At 37.6% G+C, this 25,429-nt stretch overlaps 1 protein-coding gene across 1 annotated transcript; it reads right to left on the bottom strand.

Moving 5' to 3' along the window:
- Positions 1 to 3,186: 3,186 nt before the first annotated feature.
- On the bottom strand, positions 3,187 to 19,783 carry LOC115225659 (testis-specific serine/threonine-protein kinase 4-like). The gene is made up of 3 exons (XM_036498980.1): positions 19,503 to 19,783; positions 15,786 to 16,087; positions 3,187 to 4,006 (listed from the first exon to the last, which is right to left on the bottom strand). Exons 1-3 carry the CDS (start codon positions 19,675 to 19,677, stop codon positions 3,419 to 3,421), a joined length of 1,065 nt encoding a protein of 354 aa, XP_036354873.1. The 5' UTR covers positions 19,678 to 19,783; the 3' UTR covers positions 3,187 to 3,418.
- Positions 19,784 to 25,429: the final 5,646 nt, after the last annotated feature.

Raw genomic sequence — 25,429 nt, 5'->3', positions numbered from 1 at the left:
AAGGTGGCTGATCGTTTTGCCATAACATTTATATCCGCATCCAGTTCTATTTAGCATATCAGATAGAGGTGACAGTGCCAAGCAGAAAAGGAGTGGAGAGAGCGTGTCTCCCTGGAATATTCCTCTTCTAATGGGGATGGCTTTGGTTTTCATGAGTCCCTCTTTTGTTTGGAGCTGTAGCACTGTTTGCCATTTATTCATAGAGTGCCCTATGAATTTTATAATTGTTGGTGCTACTTTGTTAATGGCTAGTGTTTCGAGGATCCATGTGTGGGGGATGCTATCTAACGCCTTTTTGTAGTCGATCCAGGCCATACTGAGACCTTTCTTCTTTCTGTGGCTGTCTTCAGTTATGGCTTTATTAATCATTAGTTGATCTTTACAGCCATATGAGCCTTTGCGGCATCCTTTCTGCTCTTCTGGAAACAGGTTGTTTACGTCCAGGTGCTTGTTCAACCTTTGCGATATCACTGCAGTAAATGCCTTGTACATTGTAGGGAGGCAGGTTATTGGTCTGTAGTTTTCTGGTTTTGCTGTCTCATTTGATTTGGGAATTAAGATGGTTTTCCCTTCGTGAGCCATTCAGGCATTGTCTCTGGCTCTGTCTTCAGCCAGCTTTTTGTGCATTCCTGATAGATATTTCAACCAGAAATTGGGGATCTTGTCATGCCCAGGTGCCTTCCAGTTGCTTAGTCTTTGCAGTGCCTGGGTGACCTCTTCAGTTGTTATGGGGGTCCAAAGTTGCTCAGATGCTGAGTTTGTTGTTTTGATACTCCTTTTTTTTGGTTGTTCGTTTGCTGACCATATTTCTCTCCAGAATTCTTCCACTTCTGCTGTTGGTGCTGCAGTGATTTCTATTTTATTTTTGCCAAGTTCTTGGTAGAACTTTTGGGGTTGGAGTTGAACTTTTTGTTTTGTTCAAAGAAGCGCTGGCGTTATTATTATTATTATTATTATTATTATTATAGTGAGGATTGCCCCGCCGACCTCCTTTAACCGGGAGGGCAAGGCAATTTTCCTTTGCCTAGTTGCTGTAGCGAAAGAGGTGATATGGTGGCCCCATTTGAAAGGGCTAAGGTCAGACACTTTCCTCTTTGGCCAAGGCCTCATCAACTTTTTCAAGTTTCACTTGAAAAGGAAGATGAGAGTAGAGAGGGAAGTGCTGTCTCGTAGTAAAGTTTATTGAAAGGTGGGTGAATGTCGCAAGAATGGCCAGTATGAACGGATCAATTCTGAGGATACACCTGTAAAAAAAAAAGGTATTACAAAAGGAGAAAGTGGCTCCCCCCCCCCGGATCAGGCTCCCGTGGCTTTTATGGGTTTTTCTACGAGTAACCTTTCGAAGCGCCTCCCCCTATTGGGAGTTCTATTTGTTACATATTTTCGTTGTTATCCTACTTTTGTACACGGACTTTTTTTAAAACGGACAAAACCCTTTGTAACTTTCGTCCTGTGTTTTGTTCCTACATGTTATAATTGGTTTTTGTTAGCCCTTGTGGCCAATAAACGAATTAATTATTATTATTATTATTATTATTATTATTATTATTATTATTATTATCATTATTATTATTATTATTATTATTATTATTATTATTATTATTATTATTAAGGCGGCGAACTGGCAGAATCGTTAGCACGCCGGGCAAAATGCTTAGCGACATTTCGTTCTACGTTCAAGTTCCGTCGAGGTCGACTTTGCCTTTCATCTTTCGGGGTCGGTAAATTAAGTACCAGTTGAGTACTGGAGTCGATGTAATCGACTTGCCCCTTCCCCCAAAATTTCAGGCCCTGTGCCTATAGTAGAAAGTATTATTATTATCATTATTATTTGCGGGAAAGTTAAAGGACATTGATATTGTCAATTGGCTTGAGAAGTCAAAGGTCTAAAGTTTCGGGCTGTTTCTCTTCCATAGAAAACAGAAAAAACCTGCAATGTCAGTCTTTTCCCTCTTCATAGCAATTGTATCAATATTCTGAATATTCTTCTTTGAATTAATTGTTGCCAGGAAAGGCCTTCACCAACATCACTGGGTGCCAGATTTATATCTTGATATATTTATGATTAGTGAGTGCTGTAGTTTAATTTTTTTGTCTAGTAAAGACATTAAGCCTGTTTTGATTCTTGATTGCAATGAATATACACACACCCATGTTCTCGCACATGCATGTATGTATGAGTTGATTTATCAAATACGTCCTAGACTGGTAAACTTGAAGTTGTAAAAACAAACTTCTGCTGCTGCTGCCGCCGTTGCAGCTGTATTCCTACGTCAATTAACTCAAATGGCTTCCAGATATTCATGTCTATCGTTCATACTCACAGACATGTCAACAAAGTTCATATCCTCGGTATCATTCTGTATTGTTCTCAACGATGTAAACTTGGACTGGTATTTTTATTTATCAATCTTGTAGGTTATGATCTCAGGACATAAAGGTCTCTAACCACAAGTATTTTTAACGATTCTGCTAATCAGCAGTTATTTTGGTATCTCTTACAGTATGAACTTTCTAAATATTTGGATATCTATAACATATTTAATGCACAGGACATTAAAAATCACACTAGAAATAACTATAGGGGTTAGGGAAAACAAAACAACATCAGTCAATGTCTAATATTTTCATTTTTCAGTAATTCCAGGAGACAATTCCAGGTATGTTTTTTTGGTATTTATATTGACTTCGTCATGAAGGACAGTTTTGACCTTGTAATTGTGTTTAGTTAGCTTTTTAATATTCCTTGCATTTTAAATGTTAACACAAACCTAACTATTAAATAAATAAAACATTTAAACAAATGCAGCCTTAGTTGTGAGACATGTGGTAAAGGTTTTCTTTGAATATGACTACTGAGTAACAAATATCCATAATTTAAAGAACACTGCAACAACATATGCATCTTACAGAATCCTTGAGAGAGCCTCTATGTGGTCGTTCGATCCATTAGAAAACCTAGCCAAATGTTCCTCAAATTACACCTTGCATTCTTAAGAAAAGTAAAAAGAAAGAAAGAAAGAAAGAAATGACACATTGGATGAAGTATTCTTAGATGCAATCTGGAAAAATAAAAAAAAAACAAAACAAAACCTGGAATGGTTACAGTTGAAATGTCTTCAGTCATAGGTCTGCTTGATAAGGCCGATTTTGGGCTAAACAATAACAACAATAGCAATATCATAAAAGTCTTACAACTGTTTTTATTGATGCAGTAAATATAAAGCTGTAAAGGCTTTTTGAAGAATGAATTGTTAATGGAAAACTTCACTGCCTTTTAGTAAATATAAGGGGATCTATTTGATTCAGTAGTTTTTAAGACGGTATTCAGAATAAAGTCAGCACATCTTTTATGAAACATGCATCTCGGTCATTCAAAAGGTAGGTGCAACGAAAACATTTTACGAAGGTTTTGTTTTTATCGCTCTGAGTCATTTGGGGCTGAGCTTTTCTCTTTAGTCTTTTTCACTCCATCGATAGTATCAAATTCCTCTGCTTTCTCCTTAATTTCTCTACGCTCTTTATATTCAACATGTTTTTCCCTGTTGGTTTCAGAATGAAACCATTTATTTAACAGAATGTCATGCACCGATGGTCGGCTCATATAGGCGTATGTGAATAAACGCTTGAGCAGGTGTCGACAATCCCGGCTGATCTTATGGGTCTTACCCCATGACAAATTAAGCCGTTTTTGGTCTTCAATTATTCGTTTTATTCCTCTACTTTCATCAAACGGCATCCGGCTGGTACCCATTATATAAAGTATTACGCCGATTGCCCATGTATCCGCTTTACGTGGATCATATGGTTCGCCGCGAAGTATCTCTGGCGAAGCATAGGATTTAGTCCCGCAGTATGTTTGACTTAATTCACATTTTTTATTACTTGTTACGAAACCGAAATCAGTGATTTTGATGTTGTAGTTTTGATCTAAAAGTAGGTTCTCAAGCTTCAAATCACGGTGAGTAATATTTTGGCTGTGTAAGTAATCAACAGCTTTACACACCTATGTATAATAGAAAAATAATACAGTCAAAAATTATTAAGGAAAATTCTAGAATTCTAGATAACTTACCGATGGTCTACAAGGGTACAAGAAAAAGACAAACCTAAAACAAAGAAACAAAAAGCTCCCAAATATTTGATAAAATTTGTAAAATAAGTTTAGTTTGTGTACCAAAAGAAGAGGTAAGTTCTGACGTTCAAGAAGTTAGGAAGAGCCCTGTCTAAAACTGTTTTCATTCAAGGTATACAAACTCATCTATCTCAGAAATAAAACTTTCTTCCGTTGATTTTTCTCAGAATCAGATAAAAGCAGCTTCTTTGATTTTGGTAGGAGAAATTTAAGAGGAAATAAGCATGTGCTTTATATTAACACTACTCTTTATATTAAGAAATCATCGATGTCTGCGGTGAATAGATATGTAAAGTGGTACATATAGAAATAACAAGTATTTCACAAATTGTAGATAAACTGCAAATAAACAACTTAGCGTTTTGTGTTCGATTTTTTTTTGCATATAGAGCCCAACAAGAATTATGAATTGCAACTACCGTAGAAATAAACCATTGGTTTAAACCAGTGGTTCTCAATCATTTTTTTTTATCTATGGATCTCTTTGATCACTATTTTACTTTGGTAGACCCTCATAGCCTCTCTATGTTTATAAGCTAGTTCTATAGATACCTCCTTCAACACTCCTATTTTGTTTGTAACACATCAACTTGTATAGTATGAACTACGTAACATTTTAGAGAAAGAAACCTAGCCGTTTCTTATATGGACCCTGATTGAGAACTACTGGTTTAAATTAACTATCGGTACCTATTGTTGTTGCTGCTTAGGCCAAGAACACCTGATTAAGCAGACATATGTAGTGAATAGTTTTCTAATCATAACCTTCCGCCTTTTACTAAAGTTAAAATATAACTAGTGCTGATAGTTATATTGTGTCCTTCCTCTTTTAAGATAGTAAAGGAGTAATATAAGGGAGATTTGGCTGCTAGTTGTAGTATGTTGGAGGACTGCATCGAGACTCATTCATCCTGTTACATATCCTAGTAAAACTAATCTCTCTCTCTCTTTCTCTCATATATAACATCTCTTTTGAGCTGATCAAACTAATTGTATAGTTTTGTAGCGGACTCTCTCTCGCCGTTTGGACCATATTGTGTCCACTACTCTGATTGGTTGGTATTGGCGCACATTTCTCTCTTGCTCTGTTACGCGCCAATGTGCAACCCAACCAGTCGCAGTCTTCTGATAAGGTCATGTGAGAAGTCTCTTCTGGACTTCCGTTTGCGCCGACAGTTCACTATAAAATGCTAGCTTCAACACCGAGTCGAGGTCTTTGGTTCTAGACCTTCTAAGGTCTAACTATTGACCACAGAGCATACAGCCAGTTCCAGCGACAACAGGCACATGGAGACGAATCAACACTCGACCAGCAGCATACGGCAATCTCCGTCTCCGTCGCCAACAACATCTCTCTACGTACACAGCAACCCTCAACCGTCGCACATGGTTCTGTTTCCTCACTGTTCGTGAATCATTTCACCATGGTTAACAGAAAATACAACCTTCGAGAACTTCCTGTATCAAGTGACCGGCAGCAGCATAGTAGCCATAACTTCTTACACGACATGTATCTCAACCGGCTCTACTTCTTCGCCTCAACTTCTTGTTACAGAACTTCATCTATTGTGTACCTTACTACGAACTGGTATTTATCTTCCTTGTGTCTGAACATTCTTCTAGCGCCCTATTATTGACTCTTTCTATGCTCTGTATTTAATGCACACACATACACATTATGTATACATGACGGCCTGCCTATTATTATTATTATTATTATTATTATTATTATTATTATTATTATTATTATTATTATTATTATTTTTATTATTATTATTAGTAGTAGTATTCTTATATGACGCACACACAGACACACATATTAACACAAATAAAATCTTCTCTTAACATTATATCGGTTGTGTTTTCCCTCTAGCACTTGTACTCATTTATTCTTTTTGTATTCATTGTATCGACCGTGTGATGTACTAAAGGAGCCATTCATCGTTACCTCTCCTTCGCACGGTCGTTCTACAGTTTTCTATCCGCGAGGAAAGGATCGACGCACGATGTGTCGGAACGCTCGTTGAGAGCAATAAAGTTTCCCATGTATTATATTTCCCGTCTCTATCGTTATATATTCTTTTTATTTTTATTTGTTTCAGTCATTTGGCCGCTGGAGCACCGCGTTTAGTCGAGCAAATCGATCCCAGGACTTATTCTTTGTAAGCCTAGCACTTATTCTATCGGTCTCTCTTGCCGAACCACTAAGTGACGGGGACGTAAACGCTCCAGCATCGGTTGTCAAGCGATGGTGGGGGGACAAACACAGACACACAAACACACACACATACATATATATACATATATATGACGGGCTTCTTTCAGTTTCCGTCTACCAAATCCACTCACAAGGCTTTGGTCGATCCGAGGCTATAGTAGAGGACACTTGCCCAAGGTGCCACGCATGGGACTGAAACCGGACCCATGTGGTTGGTAAGCAAACTATTTACCACACAGCCACTCTTGCGCCTATGTATATATATATATATATATATATATACTTTATTAAAAGCTGCAAAAACATCACAAAATATCACGAAAAACTGCTCTATCAAATATATATATATACTCACACATATGTGTGCGTGTGTGTGTATCAAAACTGTCCGACGAACGAGAACGTGAAGCTCTGTGTAGTAGTTTTTTGTGATATTTTTGTGATGTTTTTTCAGCTATAATAATAAAGCATCTTACTCTACGTCCGGTGTTTGAGTACTATTTTCCCACCTTGTTTCTCATTCATCTGCTTACTCTGGTATATATATGTACACACACACACACACACACACACACACACACACACACACAGTGTGCAGGCGTACCTGTGTGGTAGGAAGCTTGCTTTCCAACCACATGGTTCCGGGTTCAGAGTCACTGCGTGGTACCTTGGGTAAGTGTCTCCTACTATATTCTCAGGTGGGCCAAAACCTTGTAAGTGAATTTGGTAGATGGAAACTGAAAAAACCCTCCGTGCAACATCTATATTCCTTCCTGTGCCTGTCAAATCTTATTCCACACACGCCAGCTTAATTTAATTTGTCCTTAGTCGAAAGACAACTTTTGTTGTGTCATGTTATTTGTATTTGTGTAACATTCTCCGTTTTTTTTCGTCCTTGTTTTCGTATACATTCGCTGCTTTCTTCCAAGGAATCTAATGCTCTTAGCTTAGTTTTTCCGTGGGGCTGGCCAGATTGGAGCAATCTCGAGTATAACCAGCCGAAATTGCAAAGATAATCTTGAACTTGACTGAGGAAAGAAAACTCCGAATGCCCCGTCCTTGTTTTCTTTGTATCGTCTATCTGGATGTTTTGTTGTCCCTTTTTTTTGTATCACCTAACTGTCTGGATGTTTTGCGTTATTGTGCCAATTTTATATATGTATATCTGTGTGTATGTATTTGTTTTTCCCCTCCCCACCACCGCTTGATGCTGGTGTGTACAAACACACACACACACACACACACACACACACACACACATTGTCCGTATTTCATACGTCTAAAAGCACTATAGAATACATCCATTGAATTTAAGAGCTTAATTATTAATATATGGTTAAACTTCAATATAGTGTTATAATGAAATAGTCATAAGCAGAATGAATTTTCCCGCGCAGGCGTGACTATGTGGTAAGAGGTTTGCTTGCCAACCACATGTTTCTGGGTTAAGTCACGATGCATGGCATATTGGGCAAGTGTCTTCTGTTATATCCTCAAGCCAATCAAAACCTTGTAAGTGGATATGGAAGACGTTAACTGAAAGAAGCCCCTCACCGCTATGTGTGCGTGCGCGCGCGTGTGCGCGTGTGTGTATGCGTCACTATTCAGTTTTATTTCAAGTTTTCTTGCCAATAAAGAAAGAGTCGGTTTCTAACCTAGATTCAAGGCTCCTTCATTGGAATTTCAACTTTCACTGCAGGGTATTTTTGTATGTATGTATACGTGTAGATTTGTATGTTTTGTTTTATGTATATCTTCTCAGGCATATACTTGTATATCTATACATGCTCAAATATACTTAAATGATAAACTTCTGGAAAGTTTTACAGATATTTACAGTTTCAGTAATGGCTTGGATCTGTAGTCTTCGAATAAGCTTCCTCCTTGGTTTTGAGAAGCCTAATATCTCAAGATTAGTATTTAGGCAGTGTGTTGCATATCCTAGTACCCCAATAATTACACGTATAAACCTGAACTTGTAATCTGGATAGAATAACTGTAGATTTCTCAATAGTCCAGCGTAGGTATTCTCTTTTACACTGATCTTCAGTTTTATTTTAACATCCGCTGGGCAGCTGATCTCTACAACTGTACACGGTTTTTCTTCTCTATTCCAAATCGTTATATCAGGTTCATTGTGTTTGCATTTTACTGAGGTTTTCACTGGGACATTCCATCAGTACACTTTTTCATTATGAGTGGCTCTGGCTTCTACCATACTGTGGGCTCTTATTTCTTTGTCCTCGGAGTTATCCTTTCGACAGATCTTGTTATACAGTGTCCTAGCCACAACATCATGTCCCATTAGTAAATAAAACTGTGATGACATTTTAAGACAACTGCATTTGATGTGTGTGATATCTTCGGTGTTAAATCTATAAAGTCTGCATCAGTTGTCACACTTTACTGCTTTTCCTGCATCTCTGCCCCTTTTGTGCAACAGGTATTTGGTTGATATTCCCTGTTTCAAAGTGGGAAGTAGTAATCCGGTCGTTGGTCCATGATAGACTGCTTTGATGATCAATGTTATCATCATCTCGGAACTTTCTACTAACATATCCATGCATTGTCTTCTGCTCATATACGCCCATCCTTTCATCTGATGATATGTTGTAGTAGAGTCGTGCAACTTCTCTGGGCATGTATTTAAGGTTATAAGACAAGGAATGCTGCTCAAGTAGTTGCCTTCCAAGTCTTGATGTATGTATGTATTGGTTGAAGCCTTTTCCCTACACGCATGTGAATCACTATTCGTAATATACCAAGAATGCAACATCAATCACAAACTCGTAGAGAATGTGACATCTCAAAATTCCAGAACCCTGACACCGCAACCACCTTTGAAGCCAAAATAAGTCAGGATCTTAGTTCTAATCCAGTAAACGACCAATCTAATGATTCGCGATATAGTCACAGAAACAGCAAATACTATCGTCAGCTTCACCAAGACCAAATAGCAGGTCTGGTTTGATGAAAACAATATTGAAATCAACAACCTGACTGAAGCAAAAACAGAATGCTCGACTGTCTCATGAACAAGACCGAAGATCCAGACTAAAAAAAGAAAAAAAAAACATAAGTGCAGGAGTGGCTGTGTGGTAAGTAACTTGCTTACGAACCACATGGTCCCGGGTTCAGTCCCACTGCGTAGCACCTTGGGCAAGTGTCTTCTATTATAGCCTCGGGCCAACCAAATCCTTGAGAGTGGATTTGGTAGACGGGAAGTGAAAGAAGCCCGTCATATATGTATATTTATGTATATTTATGCGTGTGTATATGTTTGTGTGTATGTTTGTTCCCCCAACATCGTTTGACGACCGATGCCAGTGTGTTTACGTTCCCGTAACGTAGCGGTTCTACAAACGAGACCGATAGAATAAGTACTAGGGTTACAAAGAATAAGCTCTGGGCTCGACTAAAGGCGGTGCTCCAGCATGGCCGTAGTCAAATGACTGAAACAAGTAATAGAGTAAACGGTTTCCAGAAGCTAAAATTGAAGTGTCAAACAAAAACCAAAAGAACTACAGAACATCTGGTGGAAAGAAAAAGCAGCCGAACTTCAGGGCTATGCAGATGCAGATGACCTCATAGATTTCTATGTCGAACACCAATTAGATCCTTTCTAGCATCTGACAATACAAACATCCTGGACGATGCATAAGACATACTCCTATGGTGGAAGGAAACATTTTCCACCCTCCTAAACAGAAACTGGAATGCAGCTGAGAACTTCTTGAGGAACATTCCAGATTATCCTCCTCCGCTGTGGATGATTGGGAAGCCTATTTTTCATGAATTCAAGCAAGCTCTGAAGCGGATGAGATTAAAGAAGTCTCCAGGGCCAGATAACATCCCTCTCGACCTGATTAAACACGGAGGCTTACCTTTGCAAACCCACATCTTCACCTTCAAATAATTTTAAGACAAACTGGGTGGGGAGCAGTACTGAGGAAAATGGGTTTGTGTCAGGTGATAAGTTAGAGCATGATAGAGGAATAGAAAGAGGTGTCTCCAGGTGGAAAAAGGTGAGGGGAGAGAAAGAGAGAGAGAGAGAGAAGGAGGGAGATGGTGAAGAGGATATGTTGGGGCGTACCCTCAAGTTACAGGAAGGAGTATAAAATTGAAGTGGTACAGCGGATTGGATAGGGTAATACGTGTGTGTATGTATGTGTGTCTGTGTTTGTGTGTGTGTGTGTGTTTTTGTGTGTATGTGTGTGTGTGTGTTTGTGTGTTTGTATATGTAGAGCGATATCAAGCGTGTAATATATATATAATTTACTGAGCGTTTGTGCCTTTTATGTATAATATATTTTTGTATGGGTGTCCCTTATATTTCCTTTAGAGAAAGTTGTTTGCATGTATGATATATTCTATGTAGAAATATTCTTGGTTGCATCTATGATATACTTTTGTAGAGATTTTTGAGTGTATGTGAAAGGTTTTATGTAGGGATATTTTTTATATCTTTTCATTACATTATGCTGATATATTTTTATATAAATGTCCGATAGATTTAATGTAGAGATTTTTTTTTTTGCTTGATTGGATTGGTTGATTGGTGGTGATGGTTTTCGCAAGTCCTCCATGAATGGTGTGGTTGACGTAGTTAATGTACCTCTGGAACAGTGTTGCAAGATACAAAAACATGTGGGGAAGAAGTTCGAAAAGGTGCACACTGTTGTAAGGAAGAACTAGGTATAGTGGTTAATCTACGAAGGATAAATGAGTGACGCCTTAAGATCTGAGTCGAGGTGGAATACCTGCTCTGGGGAATAGAGGTGTTCTATTGTAATGGTAGAAACTTCAGAGAGAAAACAACACCTCCATGGGCCAGGAGTTTGAGTGTGTTGGACTGAGATTTGAGTGAGTGATTACATGCCTATTATTTGGGTAGCTTTTTCTTTGGTTGCAGTGTAAGTGCATGTATAGTGGCAACACTGACACACCTATGGGAGCAATGAACTAAGAGGTTTCATCTTTATCGAGGATTATTATTAGTTGACGGTGTCTGAAGCATTTTCTGGCCTTGAAAAGGATGCACACTCTCTGCTATGTTGAGATGTGCTCCCGATAATCTCGACATACCATCCGGCTATGCATGTCGGCCTATATGATCCATCATCACCCAATAACATCGAACACCACACGCTGACTGACAAAGCGGCATTCATCTGTTGTCGCTGAAATGTCGTTACACTCACGTCACCGTAATTGACTACCGGATGTTAAACTCACTCTGTAATATAAAAGCCACTACGTACCCTGCTACGTACAAAGCAGTGATGTAACATGCAAGTCACTCTCTCTGTTACAATAAGCCATTTCGTCCTCCATTTTGTTTTCGAATATGCAGGGAACTGATCGTATTTTGTCATGTTCACGAAACTTTAAGTAACATAAGGTGCTAAGTCAACCTGTTACTCAACACACACGCACGCACGCACATACACACACACACATACACACACGTACGCAGGTACACACACACGCATACGCGCGCACACACACGCATGCGCACGCGCACACACACACGTTCGTGGTTTGATCAATAAATATCCAGACTGTTGTCATAGTAACGAACCTAAAGCACGCAGAGTGAAGCCGCTTGGAAAAGATTGACCTTGAACTCTGCTGTGCATGTGCAGTAAGTTTTAACATTCTAGCTCGCTTCCTCTCTATACAGTAGTGCTTGGAAGTAACGTGCGTAGCGTGTGATCGTCGCATTGACAATGACAGAAAAAGTTGAGCATAGAACGTGCATTAAATTTTTACCAAAAGTTTGGAGATACCTGCTCAGAGGCCTACGCAAAGTTTTCAAAAAGTTTTTATCGTTCTCAACACAATCTAGGAGATCTTGTGCAACTGAAACCAGAATGTCTTTTTGGTCAGCTGAAAGCAGCTTTGGCACAAGCTTGACAGACATGCGTCTCATACCCAAATCTTCAGTGATAATGGACTGAGCTGAACCGTAACTAATCTGTGCATTCTCTGATAACTCACGGATGGTGATTCGACGATTTCCCCTCACAGCTGCACGCACATCTGCGATGTTTTTCTCAGTTCTGCTGGTTGCTGGTCTCCCAGAACGTTCGTCAATATCGACAGTTTTTCGGCCACCTTGGAAATGTCTGAATCGCTCGTACACTTATGTGGGGCTAATACACTCCTTTCCATACACTTTCTGCAGCTTTGCGTAGGTCTCTGAGCAGGTGTCGCCATGACAACTTTCTCTGTCATAGTCAATGCTACAATCACACGCTACTCACCTCCATTCCAAGCACTGCTGTAAACAGCAGAAGTGATCTAGAACGTTAAAACTTAGTGCTCGTGCACAGCAGAGTCAGCCTTTCCCAACCAGCTTCACTCTGCGTGCTTTAGCTTTGTTACTATGGCAAAAGTCCGGATACTTATTGATCAGACCTCCTATATAAAAAAACAGAAATTTATTATTTTTTATTCGACACAATGTAAATATAAGTCTGGACTAATTATTAATGTTAATCTTTATCATAAGAAAATTTTTGAAAAATAAAATTTTCTAAAAAAAAAAGAAACTCCAAAACAAAATAAAACCCCACAAACCACTCGAGGAAAAAGGAAACTAAAGTAAATTTACTATGAAAATGTAACTTGGGCAATATTCAATGGGGAGACTTTTCTCGTGTGGCAAGAAGTCTGTTACCAAGCCACATGGTTCCGGGTTCAGTAGCACTGCCTGGCACTTTGGGCAAGCCTCTTCTATTATAGGCTCAGGTCGACCAAAGCCTTGTGAGTGGATTTGGTAGACGAAAACTGAAAGAAGCCCGTCGTATATATATATATATATATATATATGTCTATGTATACACACACACACATGTCTCTCTCTCTCTATGTGTGTGTGTGTGTGTGTGTGTGTGTGTGTGTGCGCGCGTTTGTGTGTGTGTGTGTGTGTGCGCGTGCGTTTGTGTGCATGTTTATCCTCCACCATTGCTTGACAACCGGTTTTGGTGTGTCTACGTACCCGCAACTTAACGGTTCAGCAAAACAGACCGATAGAATAAGTATTAGGCTTTAAAAAATAGTAATAAAAACTACTGAGGTCGATTCATTCGAATAAAAATCTTCAAGGCGGTGTTCCAGCATGGCCGCAGTCTAATGACTTAAACGAAGAAAAGATAAACGGTCAAAGAAAAGATTTACATAAAAAGCGTTAAACGCCGTAATGACGGAGCCTTCGGAGGAGGAAGATGAAGAAAATTCGGGAGCAAGTGAATGCGATGGCCTAGTCTCAGACTACTGGACCTCACAAGTAGAGAGACACTGCATTAAAATGGAGCCGTCCAACCAATGCCACAATAGAAAAACAGATGTATAAATGATGATAACTCCAGTGCCCCGTTTGAAGGAATATTTTGATGATAGTAAACTTTTCATATTTGAACAAGTTCATAGATCATAAGATGTGAATTCTAACGTTTCTGCCTAGTCCCTGATTCGACAGTTGATTTCATGTGAATTAATTCATTTAAAACATATAATTCTTTCTACTAAAGATGTAAGCCCTGAAATTCTTGTTCAAGGAGTCTGATCGATTACATCGACCCCAGTGCCCGACTGGTACTTATTTTTTCAACCCCGAAAGGATAAAAGGCAAAGTCGATCTCGGCGGAATTTGATCTCAGAAGCCGGATGAAATGCTGCAAAGCATTTGGTCCATCATGCTAACGATTCTACCCGTTCGCTACCTTTACCTAGAATATATGATTAAAGCGTTAGCATAGTCCATTGATTTTTGCTCAAGTTTCAAATTTATTTAAAACAAAAAATTGTAATGGACTCCTTCAAGATTTTAGAGAAGCAGGAAGACCAAAATATAAGAATATCATTAGAAAGCACTAGTTTTACTAAGACTAAATTAATAATCTCAATGTAAAGTAGTGCGAAGATTGCAAATCTCGAAATTCTTCAATCAAATATTAAAAGGAAGAAAATGAAGTGACCTGACACCACGACAACTTAGCTCAAGTAAATATGCTCATGTCCTGACATCCACACCTTGCCAAAAGCGTATTGGAAGACCACAAAGAAAGCTGTGTAGCTGAGAAATATCAAGTAATGAACAGAAAGAAGATAATGAAATATATGAAGCTGGTTGATGATCGGGAAAGATGAAGGTTGCATCTGTTGTTGTGCACCTGCGGCTTGTACAGGTTATGGATTTTGATTGATTGAAAGCGATATTAGCATTATAAAGAACAATTTGAGACAGGAAACGAGAAACAGGTCCATAGAGTCTAATATGAATGAGCTAGTTTTACATTTGTCATAAAATAACCGTTGAAATTATGTAAACATGAAAGCTAAAATAAAAAAAAAGTTCTAAATTCAATGTGTCGGTCAGAAGTGGTGCTTCGAAAACTTAGGTTGGTCAATAAGAGAACATCTACACGAAATTTTCAAACAGTTGTCTCGCGGCCCACTTGTGTACAGTGAATAGTGTATGGCGCCAAATGTATTTATAGGCTTAGCATGTTGAAGTCTAAGGCCCAAAAAATGGAAGGGTCCTCCAGCCAAGGTGATTAATATTGATGCTGCCTGAAGGGAAAAGGTAAGAAGGACGACTGCGGAAACTTCCGTAGAATATCTTTTCTGTTGTAGGCAAGGTGTTGTGTCGGATCATGCTGGTTAGTTTTCTCAACAACATCGCTCATAAGATCCTCCCTTAGTCTTAGTGTGGATTCAGAAATGCTAGGGAGACAACGGATACGATCTTTTCTGTTAGGCGATTTCAGGAAAGATGCACTGAGCAGAAGGTAAGCCCGTATCAAGTCTTTGTGGATTTGACTGAGGTTTTTGATACTGCGAATAGAAATATCTTATAGAACATTTTGAGGAAACTTTAGTGTCCTGATAAGCTTGTCTCTGAGGTTAGACGTTCCGATAATGGGCGAAAGCTTTTGTCAACATGGGTGATAGATTCTCTGATCCAATTTTGACAGATTAAGTTTATCACTGGAAAACATGTACATTACACCGATGAACCAATGCATACTCACTCGACCAACTAGAAATAACAGCTAATTAGCACCCTATCGCCTTGAAAAAAACCCGGACTGGATGATGTGATCTTGGGTTCTGTGCACAAAAGGAAAATTGGATAGTCGTGACGGGAATGCTTTTGATCGTAGGTCTGATCGATCAGAGTCAAACAAGTACAGTACATCTAACGGTCTTCTATAAAGTTTTGTGTCCACACAAGATTTGAGACGACCCATAGCTTTTACCCAAGATACACTGCAGTTCAATTATCTCCGGGTCCGTAAGATTGCAAAAAAAAAAAAAATCTTCTTAGCCATACGGTCATACATTAACTACTGCATTACAGTAATTTCTATATTGATTAGTTAATATGTAATGAATACAAAGAAAGGAAATGAAGAAAATACTAACCTGGCTAATATATTTTTTACTCTTTGCCTCAGAAAGAGCTCCAAATTTCTGGAGGTAAGACATCATATCTCCATTGCAAACATACTCCAGGACGATATAGACTCGTTCTAATTCTTCGAAAGTTTCACAAAACTTGACAATATGTGGATGATCCAGTCTAGGCCAGAATTCCAGTTCCCTCGACAGGAAATGTTTTTGGTAAGTGACTGGAACTTTTGAAAGGCTGATAATTTTAACGGCCACTAAATCAGGTTTCTTGCATTGGTGGCGAGCCAATTTCACAATCGAGAAGCTACCATAACCTAGTTGAAATATACAATTATTTCATTGTTGTATAATCTAATGGGGAAAGATTAAGCATTTTAGCCAACTTCTATGATGCATTCTTATCTAGAGGTTGGAAGAGCATGTCATAAGAATCATGGAATGAGAGGCAGAATTGATTATCTACAACTTTTAGGATTTTACATATTTACTACTGTGTTGCAAATATTCAGTGTCATTTACATTCATTTAAGTTTTTAATAATACAGAGCCACCATAGTCCTTTTTGATTGTATGAATATAGCTTTAAAAGCTTTTTACTATAAAACATTTGGTCAAAATGAATGCCGTAGAAAAATATCCGTCCATTCCAGTATACTACTCATCCTACGATAATTAATTGCAACGTCTAACCAATGCCGACAGTCTAGAAACCTTATTAACAAGTAGATCACTATCACTGATAGTTAAGACGGCCTCGCTTACATTACACAAAAAATACCCCACTACAGAAACTAATTGTGCGTAGAATATTTCGATGATAAGGCATTAATCGAAGAATCTGATGGTAATTCTAATGAAAAGTTAGTAGTGTACTGGTGGGGTGTACATATTAGAAATAATTCAGAATTATTAGTGTTCAGAATAGTAGTTTCGTATTCGTTTCTGTATCGCAAACGCTTTCAAATGCACATAAGTCAGTTTGTCTGGCATCACGTTTTATACACTCACCCCAAAAAAAGAACAAACTTAGGCACAAGTTTTTGTTCATCACCTTTTATCTGAAGACCACTGCAATTTCGGCACATTGGATATAGTATCACTTGCTCCAGTGCGCGAATAGATCAATAGAAAACTGCTTCTATGGAATGGTGCAATGAAGGCAAAGTGATATCAAAGCGGTGACACAATGATACGTAGAATAAGGCATGTAGCACCCAAAGTTTTGCTGTTCAACAGCATATATAGAAATTTCAGCTCTATCAATGACATCTAAGAACTTGTTAAGACAGTAATAGTTTGATAGATAACAAAGCAACGTAAAACCGGTGCAGAGGCAAGTGGTGATATGGTATCACCACTTGCCTCTGATGACTGTCATATCGATCTTATCACATCTCCAAACCGTCAACACTCCCAGCACTCAAACAACTGGACATTGTCATTTGCCAGATGTGTGGCAACAAAACTCCTAGCCCTTCCTTGTACTGAATTGTATAAAAAGGGAAGATCTTGCAAAGCTCGTCGCCATCTGTTAATTTTACAGATATGAGAATGGAAATATGTCCACAATGACTTTAAGTATATCAATATTTTGAGAATCTTTAAAAAGGTTACTGTGGTATTTGTGGAAACTATACAGAGATGTTTCTATTATCATCAACTGGTAAGATCTTGTCTCATATATTGCTGAATTGACTCAACCATGATATGGGTAAATTTATCAGTCCTAATGCAGTTTCTATTCTCAGAGAGCACGACCCACAGAATTTTTACTGTGAAACAACTTCAGCAAAAAGCAAGGAAACAACTGAAACCGACCTTGTTTTTCATCTTCTATGATCTGCTTAAAGCCTTTGATACAGTGTCGAGACAAATCTCGTGGAAAGTACTCGGAAAATTCGTATGTCCATACCACTTTAACCAAATGAATAAATTACTTGATAATGGCCTTAAAGTCAAGTGTCATACGGAGTTTAACTTCTATCTGAATTCAACATCAACAGTAGTTTTAAAGAAGGCTGTATACTTGCATCCACCACGCTTTCAATATATATGATTGCTGTACTGATGAAAATCGACCGTGAATCCGAACTTGGAATTACCATTCAATATCCATACGAAGGAGGACTTCTCAATTTACTACGACTTCAAACTAAAATTAATACATTTACGGTCATAATCCACGAGTTGTAATATACGAAAAACAATAACGTTTCATCTCTAACTGAATTCGATTTATAAATCCCCTCCAGTAATTTGTTCGCGCTAATGCGATGTTACGCCTCACTATCACCATGTCAAAAATGATGACTTTTGTTCAAAACTCACTCACAGCAGAAAAGAAACCTGTTTATATTACTGACCCTGATGACCCAGTTGAAGACGTTTTATCCTTTTCGTATCTCAGTAGCATTTTGCTTAACTCCCGTTCATTCAAATATGACTTCACCAACCGTGTGCGAGCAGCCCACGAATCCTTTGGAGATCTCTCACATCATATCTTTCACAGCTATAGTCTGAAACTCGAAATAAGTTTTGTCTGTTATACACTTTATACTCTTTACACTTCACTTCTCTGAGATTGTGAGACTTGGATTGCATCAAATATGTCAAACTGAGAGATTCCAGCAAACAAAACTTCTACCGATCATCATATGTGTTGACTAAGCCGCAAGCAACGATCTACTATCAAGAACAAAGGCCATGAGAATCCAGAGCACCGCTGAAAAACATCGATTCCGACAGCCAGGGCATGTAAGAAGGATACTGGATGCAATAATTTCCATACAGATCCTGTACTCTGAACTTGCAAAAAGTCAACACCTAAGGGTTTTATTCCTAAAACACTTTCTTGACTTCATAAAGATTATATCCTTATTCGTCATTTAACTTAACGATGGAGAAAGCTAGTTGAAGACTTTAAGAATTGGAGACAATCATACAAAAGTGGAGACTTAGTGTGGATCACATTTAATATAAACATGTTGGAAGAAAAAGAGCCATATGAAAGGAAAGAGATCGACAACGACTTTTAGGACGAGGGCAACTTCTGAAGCTTCAGCGCCGATTTTATAATCAAATATTCGTATCAAATATCAGGCGGTACTATCATGAGAAACAGAAACATCAATAACATCGATGAAGAAACCTGAAACTTTGAAATCATCTTCGACATAGAAGGCACATAAATAGAGAGGGAGGGTAAGAAAGCAGGAGAAAGAGACGGAGAAAGAGGGAAAGAGGGAGGTAGAGAGAGAGGGGAGAGAGAGAGAGAGGAGAAGGAGAGGGAGTAGATGCTGATCCTCAAGTCGTCCCTGATGAATAGATTTATATAATTAAAAACATTATATGACCACTGTCTTTTTCTAGAATAACATTCAAAGACTTTCCTTTTTAAAACAGTAAAGTGATTTGAGGGAGATTCGGCTCAATTTCTAGCACGGTGAGTTATTGCGTGGAGGTTCCTGCCATTGGCTTCGTATATGTATGAATAAATAAGTATGTGTTTTACATTTTGTGAGAATGTCTAGTATGTGTGTGATATGTGTGTGTGTGTGTGTGTGTACGATTGTAGAGTATGTGTGTTATGTGTGTATGTATGTATGTATGTATGTATGTATGTATGTATGTATGTATGTATGTATGTATGTATGTATGTATGTGTGTATGTGCGAATGTATATGCTTAAAACTTTAAAATCTGTGAGATTTAGTTACTCGTGTTGCTTACCTAGAGTTTTCAACACCACATAATCACGTTTTGACAGTACTTCTCTGTTGCTTACACAACAGTAATGTCTTTCTCTTTCTTTCCGTTTTGAATCGGTTTTCATCGGGTCAACATGCTTGGGTTGATGTTTTTGATGCTTCTTCATGGAAGCCCGATTCCTAATGCCACCAATCATGGGAAAGATATTTAGAACGAATACATATCTGAAGCGGTTAGGGCATCAGCTTTAAATCAAAATAATTTGAAGACTTTCACAAGTAAAGCGTTTGTTGAAAATATCGAGAACGGCTGCGTTACAAATCAGACCAAAAACACGTAATATTTTAACACAATTTGGAGCTCTCGTAAAAAAAATAGAAACGCATCTTTAAGGCTCATATTGTTTAGAGGTTGAAAGACAGAGCATATAATATTAATTTGTTTGTGATGATAATGATTTTGATGATAATGGAGATGATGGTGATGTTGTTGATGATGATGATGATGATGATGTTGTTGATGGTTTTCTGTATTTTGAAGAAATGACGGCGCAAAACTAGGAAATAATAGTTTGATTCAAAGAAAACAAAATTATTAAACAGGTAACTTCATATTACATTTTTGGATTATTCAAAATTGACGCCTTTTTTTTTTGTTCAATATCGTTTTTCACACTCTTGGAATTCTTTGAAACAGTTTCTTGAATGTCTCATCAATATATTTAAAGGAATTTCCAAATATAACAGACAAATGACATGATAGCATGTTTCAGAAGTTCGCTTCACAATGACGTCGTTCCGAGTGGCACCTTAAGCAAGTGTTGTCTATCTAATCATTAAGTTGGCTATCACCTTATGGAATGTAGAATTTGAAAGATAGAATCTGTGCAGAAGTCCGTCGCATAAATATATAAATACACACACAAATACACTTATATACAAACGACAACACGTACATATATACTCAAGTGTTTGCGCGCACACAGAGTTGTAAATTTTTCGCTCTATATTAGTAAAGGTCATAAACACTAGCGAGAAAAAAAAAACCTTGCTTTAAGTACGAAATTCCTTGTGTTAACCCAAGTTAAACACACCCCCTTATTACTCTCACTGTCAGAAATACAATGGACCAACGATTGGGCTGATGGAAACCTGTAAGCTACTGCGGTATTGTTCACAAATTACAACTTAAAATGAATAGGCATACTAGTTATATTCTTATATTCCCGTTATCCTCTAACCACGTTTCGGTACTTCTATGTATGTTTGTTTGAATGATAGTAGTGATTAAATCATTGATTGCACTTACAAAAACTGAGGATGTATTGGACTATTTCCTTTATTGAGAAAGAAACGGTAGCTCAATCAGATGAATAATCATCTTATTTTTTCTTTTCTACTATTGGCATAAGACCTGAAACTTTGTGGGATGGAACAAGTCAATTACATCGGCCCAAGTGCTTAAGTGATATTTATTTCATTGATACTGAAAGGATGAAAGGGAAAGTCGACCTCAGAGGAATTTGCACGTAGAACATAAAGAAGGACGAAATACTGCTAAGCATTCTGCTAGCTCGTCACCTTCAATCAATCAATCAATCAATCAATCAATCAATCAGTCAGTTGAGTAATATGTTACTATGATATTCCTGCTGGTTCACCATACTTTCAGTTCAGCAATAAATCAGAGAAACATCAACACCATCATGCTTTACTTGAAAAGACGAAACAAAATACAGAAGAAATGTTTTCTGTTTTCTTCCTTTGGAACCAAAATTATTAAATGTACACTTAATCAACCAATTGACCAAAATCCTATACACCGTTGTCGACTATTTGTAAATGTTTCTCATTTATATTTCCCACTTATAGATATAGTTCAAATAAATTATCTGCTTGAGGTTGTTTCTAAACAATTCACATTGAGAGTATGCTGCTCAAACATTATGAAACATATACGTTGATGTCTAATTGAAGATGATGCCTTTCATGTTTCTAGTCTCAGTGTTTATAATAAATGTATTTTTGTAACGTACGTAATACATGGTATTCCTTACCTGTATTAATTCTTGCTCGAATCAATTTTTAATTAAGTGATTATTTGAAGAACTACTCTAAAACAAAACACAAAGCTCTAGAAATTCTATTGATTGGTTCCTTTTGATTTATCAGAATTAGGAAATGGATTGTTGCTTGTCTTTCTTGAACCGGATTTAATTTTAGGGACTATTATTTCACGCAGTCAAGCCTGTTTCTATCAATACTAATTAGTTAATATAAATTTGGAAGGAAAATAACTAAATAAAAATGACTGGCATGTATCGGCTAACGGAGGCAATCATCAAAAGTGAGCTATGTAAGCTTACCACCAATTTACAATTCGAATGTTCCAGAAAGTTTTGTTCAGGGCTATATAAACTGGCGATGTGGGTCCCTCGTCAGAGTTAAATCAGACTCCACACGGTGCTTTGCCAATTTGTTCTGCGAGATGTGCTCTCAGCTCTTTCCACTTGTCTTTTTGTAATACTATGAGAATACTTAGTTGAAAGAAGTTAATTATCATTGTGTTGTAATGTCGACACCTATCCATCCATCTATTTCTCTGCCCTGTTTTCTCTTCTTTTTATGTGAAGCACTTGCAACATGAATTTAACGAGATTATGCTCTATATTTTCTCATGATCTAAATATTCAAGTATTATTACATAGTAGGAACATATAAAGTGTTCTTCGGCATTTTTTAAATACGCCTTTGTACATGTTTCAGTTATGAGCAGTTAAACGTAATAAATGTATAGAAATACATATTTGTAGGGTCATTGTTGTCCACGAGCCTACTTGCTTATTATTAATAACACATGCGCACGCACTCACACACTCACACACAAACTTACACACACACATACACAAGCACATACACCTTGTAGTATGCTGTTTAGAGTATTCTACTACTTGATGTCAACAACAGTATAGAGGTATAAGTTGCTGGATTTATTTCAAGAATTCCTTTGTGTCCGTAAAGTTTATATAAAATGTGAGAGAAAGAAAATGGAATTTACGAGACTCTTCATTCAGAGCCACCACGATCGTTTCGACCCATCATGCAACGGATAGGTGAGATGGTGTACAAACAATTGTCATTCATCGTAGGTGAAGGTGCGTCTCTTCAAGGTAACTTTTCAAAAAGTATGTTATATATATATATATATATATATATATATATATATATATATATATATATATATATATATATGTGTGTGTGTGTGTGTGTGTGTGTGTGTGTATGTGCGTGCGTGTATGTATATATATATGTGTGTGTGTCTGTGCCTGTGTATATACACACATGTACACATGCATATATATACACGTGCACATGTATATATACATATACATATATGTATATAAACACACACACACACATATATATGTGTGTGTATGTGTACATATGTGAGTGTGTGCGTGCGTATGTGTGTTTGTACACATACACTTATAGTGAATTTTGAAATACTATAGTTTTCCAACCTTTACTATGTATGAATTCGGTGATCATTTAAAAATTTTAGTTCAAATCTTTTTGTATGTCTTTGTCAGATGAAGGGCAGCAGGGCCTCTGAGATTAGTACGAGGAAAATATCTTCAGATCGTGGACTAAGCAGTGGAGTTGTGCAACCGTCACGTGGTCAAGCCGTCGGCGACGAAGCCGAAAACCCCACTAAGCTTGCTAGGTGAGGAGAGTGAAGTTTGGAACATTGTGGGATTAAAATCAAAATCCTGCAAAAAGTAGAGGAACTCAGGAGAGTAAATGGCCGTTCCATAGACGGGTAGACAGAACCTGTGAGCCTTGGTTGACTGTCTTGGAGAAGGAACACTCTGATTTTAAAACTGGGGTAGATAGGACTTCTTAGTCACATTGGTGACAGTCTGTCAGTGTCCAACGGCTCCATGCTTGGTATGGAGGAAAATGAACCACGAATCGGGATCTATTTCTCGAGCAATGTTTGGATGAGGATACGGGACCGACTGATGTCCACCTAGCTCCTAGTGAGAATCATGAACATGGTCCCCAACACTCAGAAATGCGAATGGGAACAGTCCCAACTTATGGGTAGTAAGAGCTATGCTGTCTTGGTTGACAATCTTACTAGAGGTGGTATCTTGATAAAAATACTGGTTGGTGGCTAACCTCAACATTGAGTGAAAATGTCTCATACAAGTGTACCAAATAATGGTGCAAATGAGGCTGGAATCAAAGGTGAAAAGCTTTCGCCCGGCAGGTGTCCTGTGGTTAAGCAGCGCAGGCCTGGTCGCGAAATTTTTTTCGCACGAGAGTTTCGGACCCCAGTAATGAACTCTTTTATATACAGCCAATCAGAGCTCACCTTGACCTTGTTAAGTTAACAAAGGCAGGCATTCAAAATGGCGACCTCCGATAAATTACGATAAGCACAAGCTTAAATGACTTTTTTTCTGCGCGTTTCACCACTGTGGTTCTTTGGAAATCTGCATTGATGTTCCAAGTGCATTTGGCTGCTTAACCGCAATGGATGATCAAAGGAGCACTATATTGCATTATGTTATAGAGAACCAAACCATCTGACTTGGTTAAGAAGCTTCTGCCGCATGCATCAATAATACCAATATCACTGGATGTTGCAAAAGCATAGTTGTAATTATACTCAAAATTCCACTCATACCAAGAGAAGAAATTTGCTCTACTGATTTAAAAGGTTCCAGTTCCCTGAATATTTAAACTTTGTCATGTCAATCAATAAATGTCAAAGGTAAGTTGCTGGATTATATCTTGAGAAATATTGCTTTGTTAATAGCTAGTTTTATGTAGAAATTGAAGCCCCCGTAATCTCTTCATTAATCCCTTCGTAGGTAAAACCAAAAATAGTAAGTATTCTGAGCTGCTGACAAGATAATGTTCAGAACTCCCAAGGTTATGATGGATACAGATCTCATATATGCAGAGGCTCTTCGCAACTTTTAATATATTTTTGTCGCTGCAGGTTTGTAGTTCCACTATTTAGACATGGGGGTTCCACTAGGCACACCCCTTTTCACACATTATAAGAATGGTTTTATTTTCATGAGTGGTTTTTTTCTGATACTTCTATTTCTACTCATTTTCAAATAATTTCAAGAATTGAAGAACGCCAAGAATAAAATATTAGGTAAATGTTTTCACATGCCCTTACTGAACTTGCATGAATTAGATAATGAAATATACTGTTAATATTTAGTGTATATTAAATGCCTGATTGCTAGGAATATTTGGATAAGAATTTAGATTTTTACATGAAAGAAAACGTAACATAGTAAACTGATTAAGTTACTGAAACTGTAACAAATTAAACGCGTTAAGAACATTCTTGTTTGCGGTAAAGTATTAAGTACTGTGTTAGAATTACATATTGAAATATATGGAATATAAATGGAAAGTATAAGTATTTTATTAATCTGTTTGATAGTTAGAATCGTTGGATTGCCCATTTATATACATACATATATTCGCTCGCGTGCGCGTGTTTGTTCGAACTGGATAAGAGGAATTATATAATGTTTGAGAATATATAGTTATAGGTGTCAAATACGCATTTTAATGGTGTTATGTGAAAGAATTACTATTACTTTATTATTGTACAGATAATCAATTACAAATGTTCTGTTCGAGTGGTGGTCTATTAACGTCGTTTGTAGCTGGAATAGCCTTTGAATTGGTATTTATTGAAATATCTACACATGGACAAAACCAAGATCTTTTTTGTTGAACATTTCGTAGGCAAGATATACATTATATTCAGAAAAGAATGAACCGATTAATTGTCGTAAAGTCACTCGCTCTAACCGTTGACCCACAAGTGTACTGTATCTGCTCTCCGCATTTTCTATCGCTACTGTATTCGTGAGTGGTTCGTCTCACTTCCTCTCATCACATTTCACCTTC

Source organism: Octopus sinensis, linkage group LG2, assembly GCF_006345805.1.
Source record: "Octopus sinensis linkage group LG2, ASM634580v1, whole genome shotgun sequence".
Lineage (NCBI taxonomy): Eukaryota > Metazoa > Mollusca > Cephalopoda > Octopoda > Octopodidae > Octopus > Octopus sinensis.
Note: the sequence above shows the minus strand (reverse complement) of the source record. Positions and strands in the feature narration are given on the sequence as shown.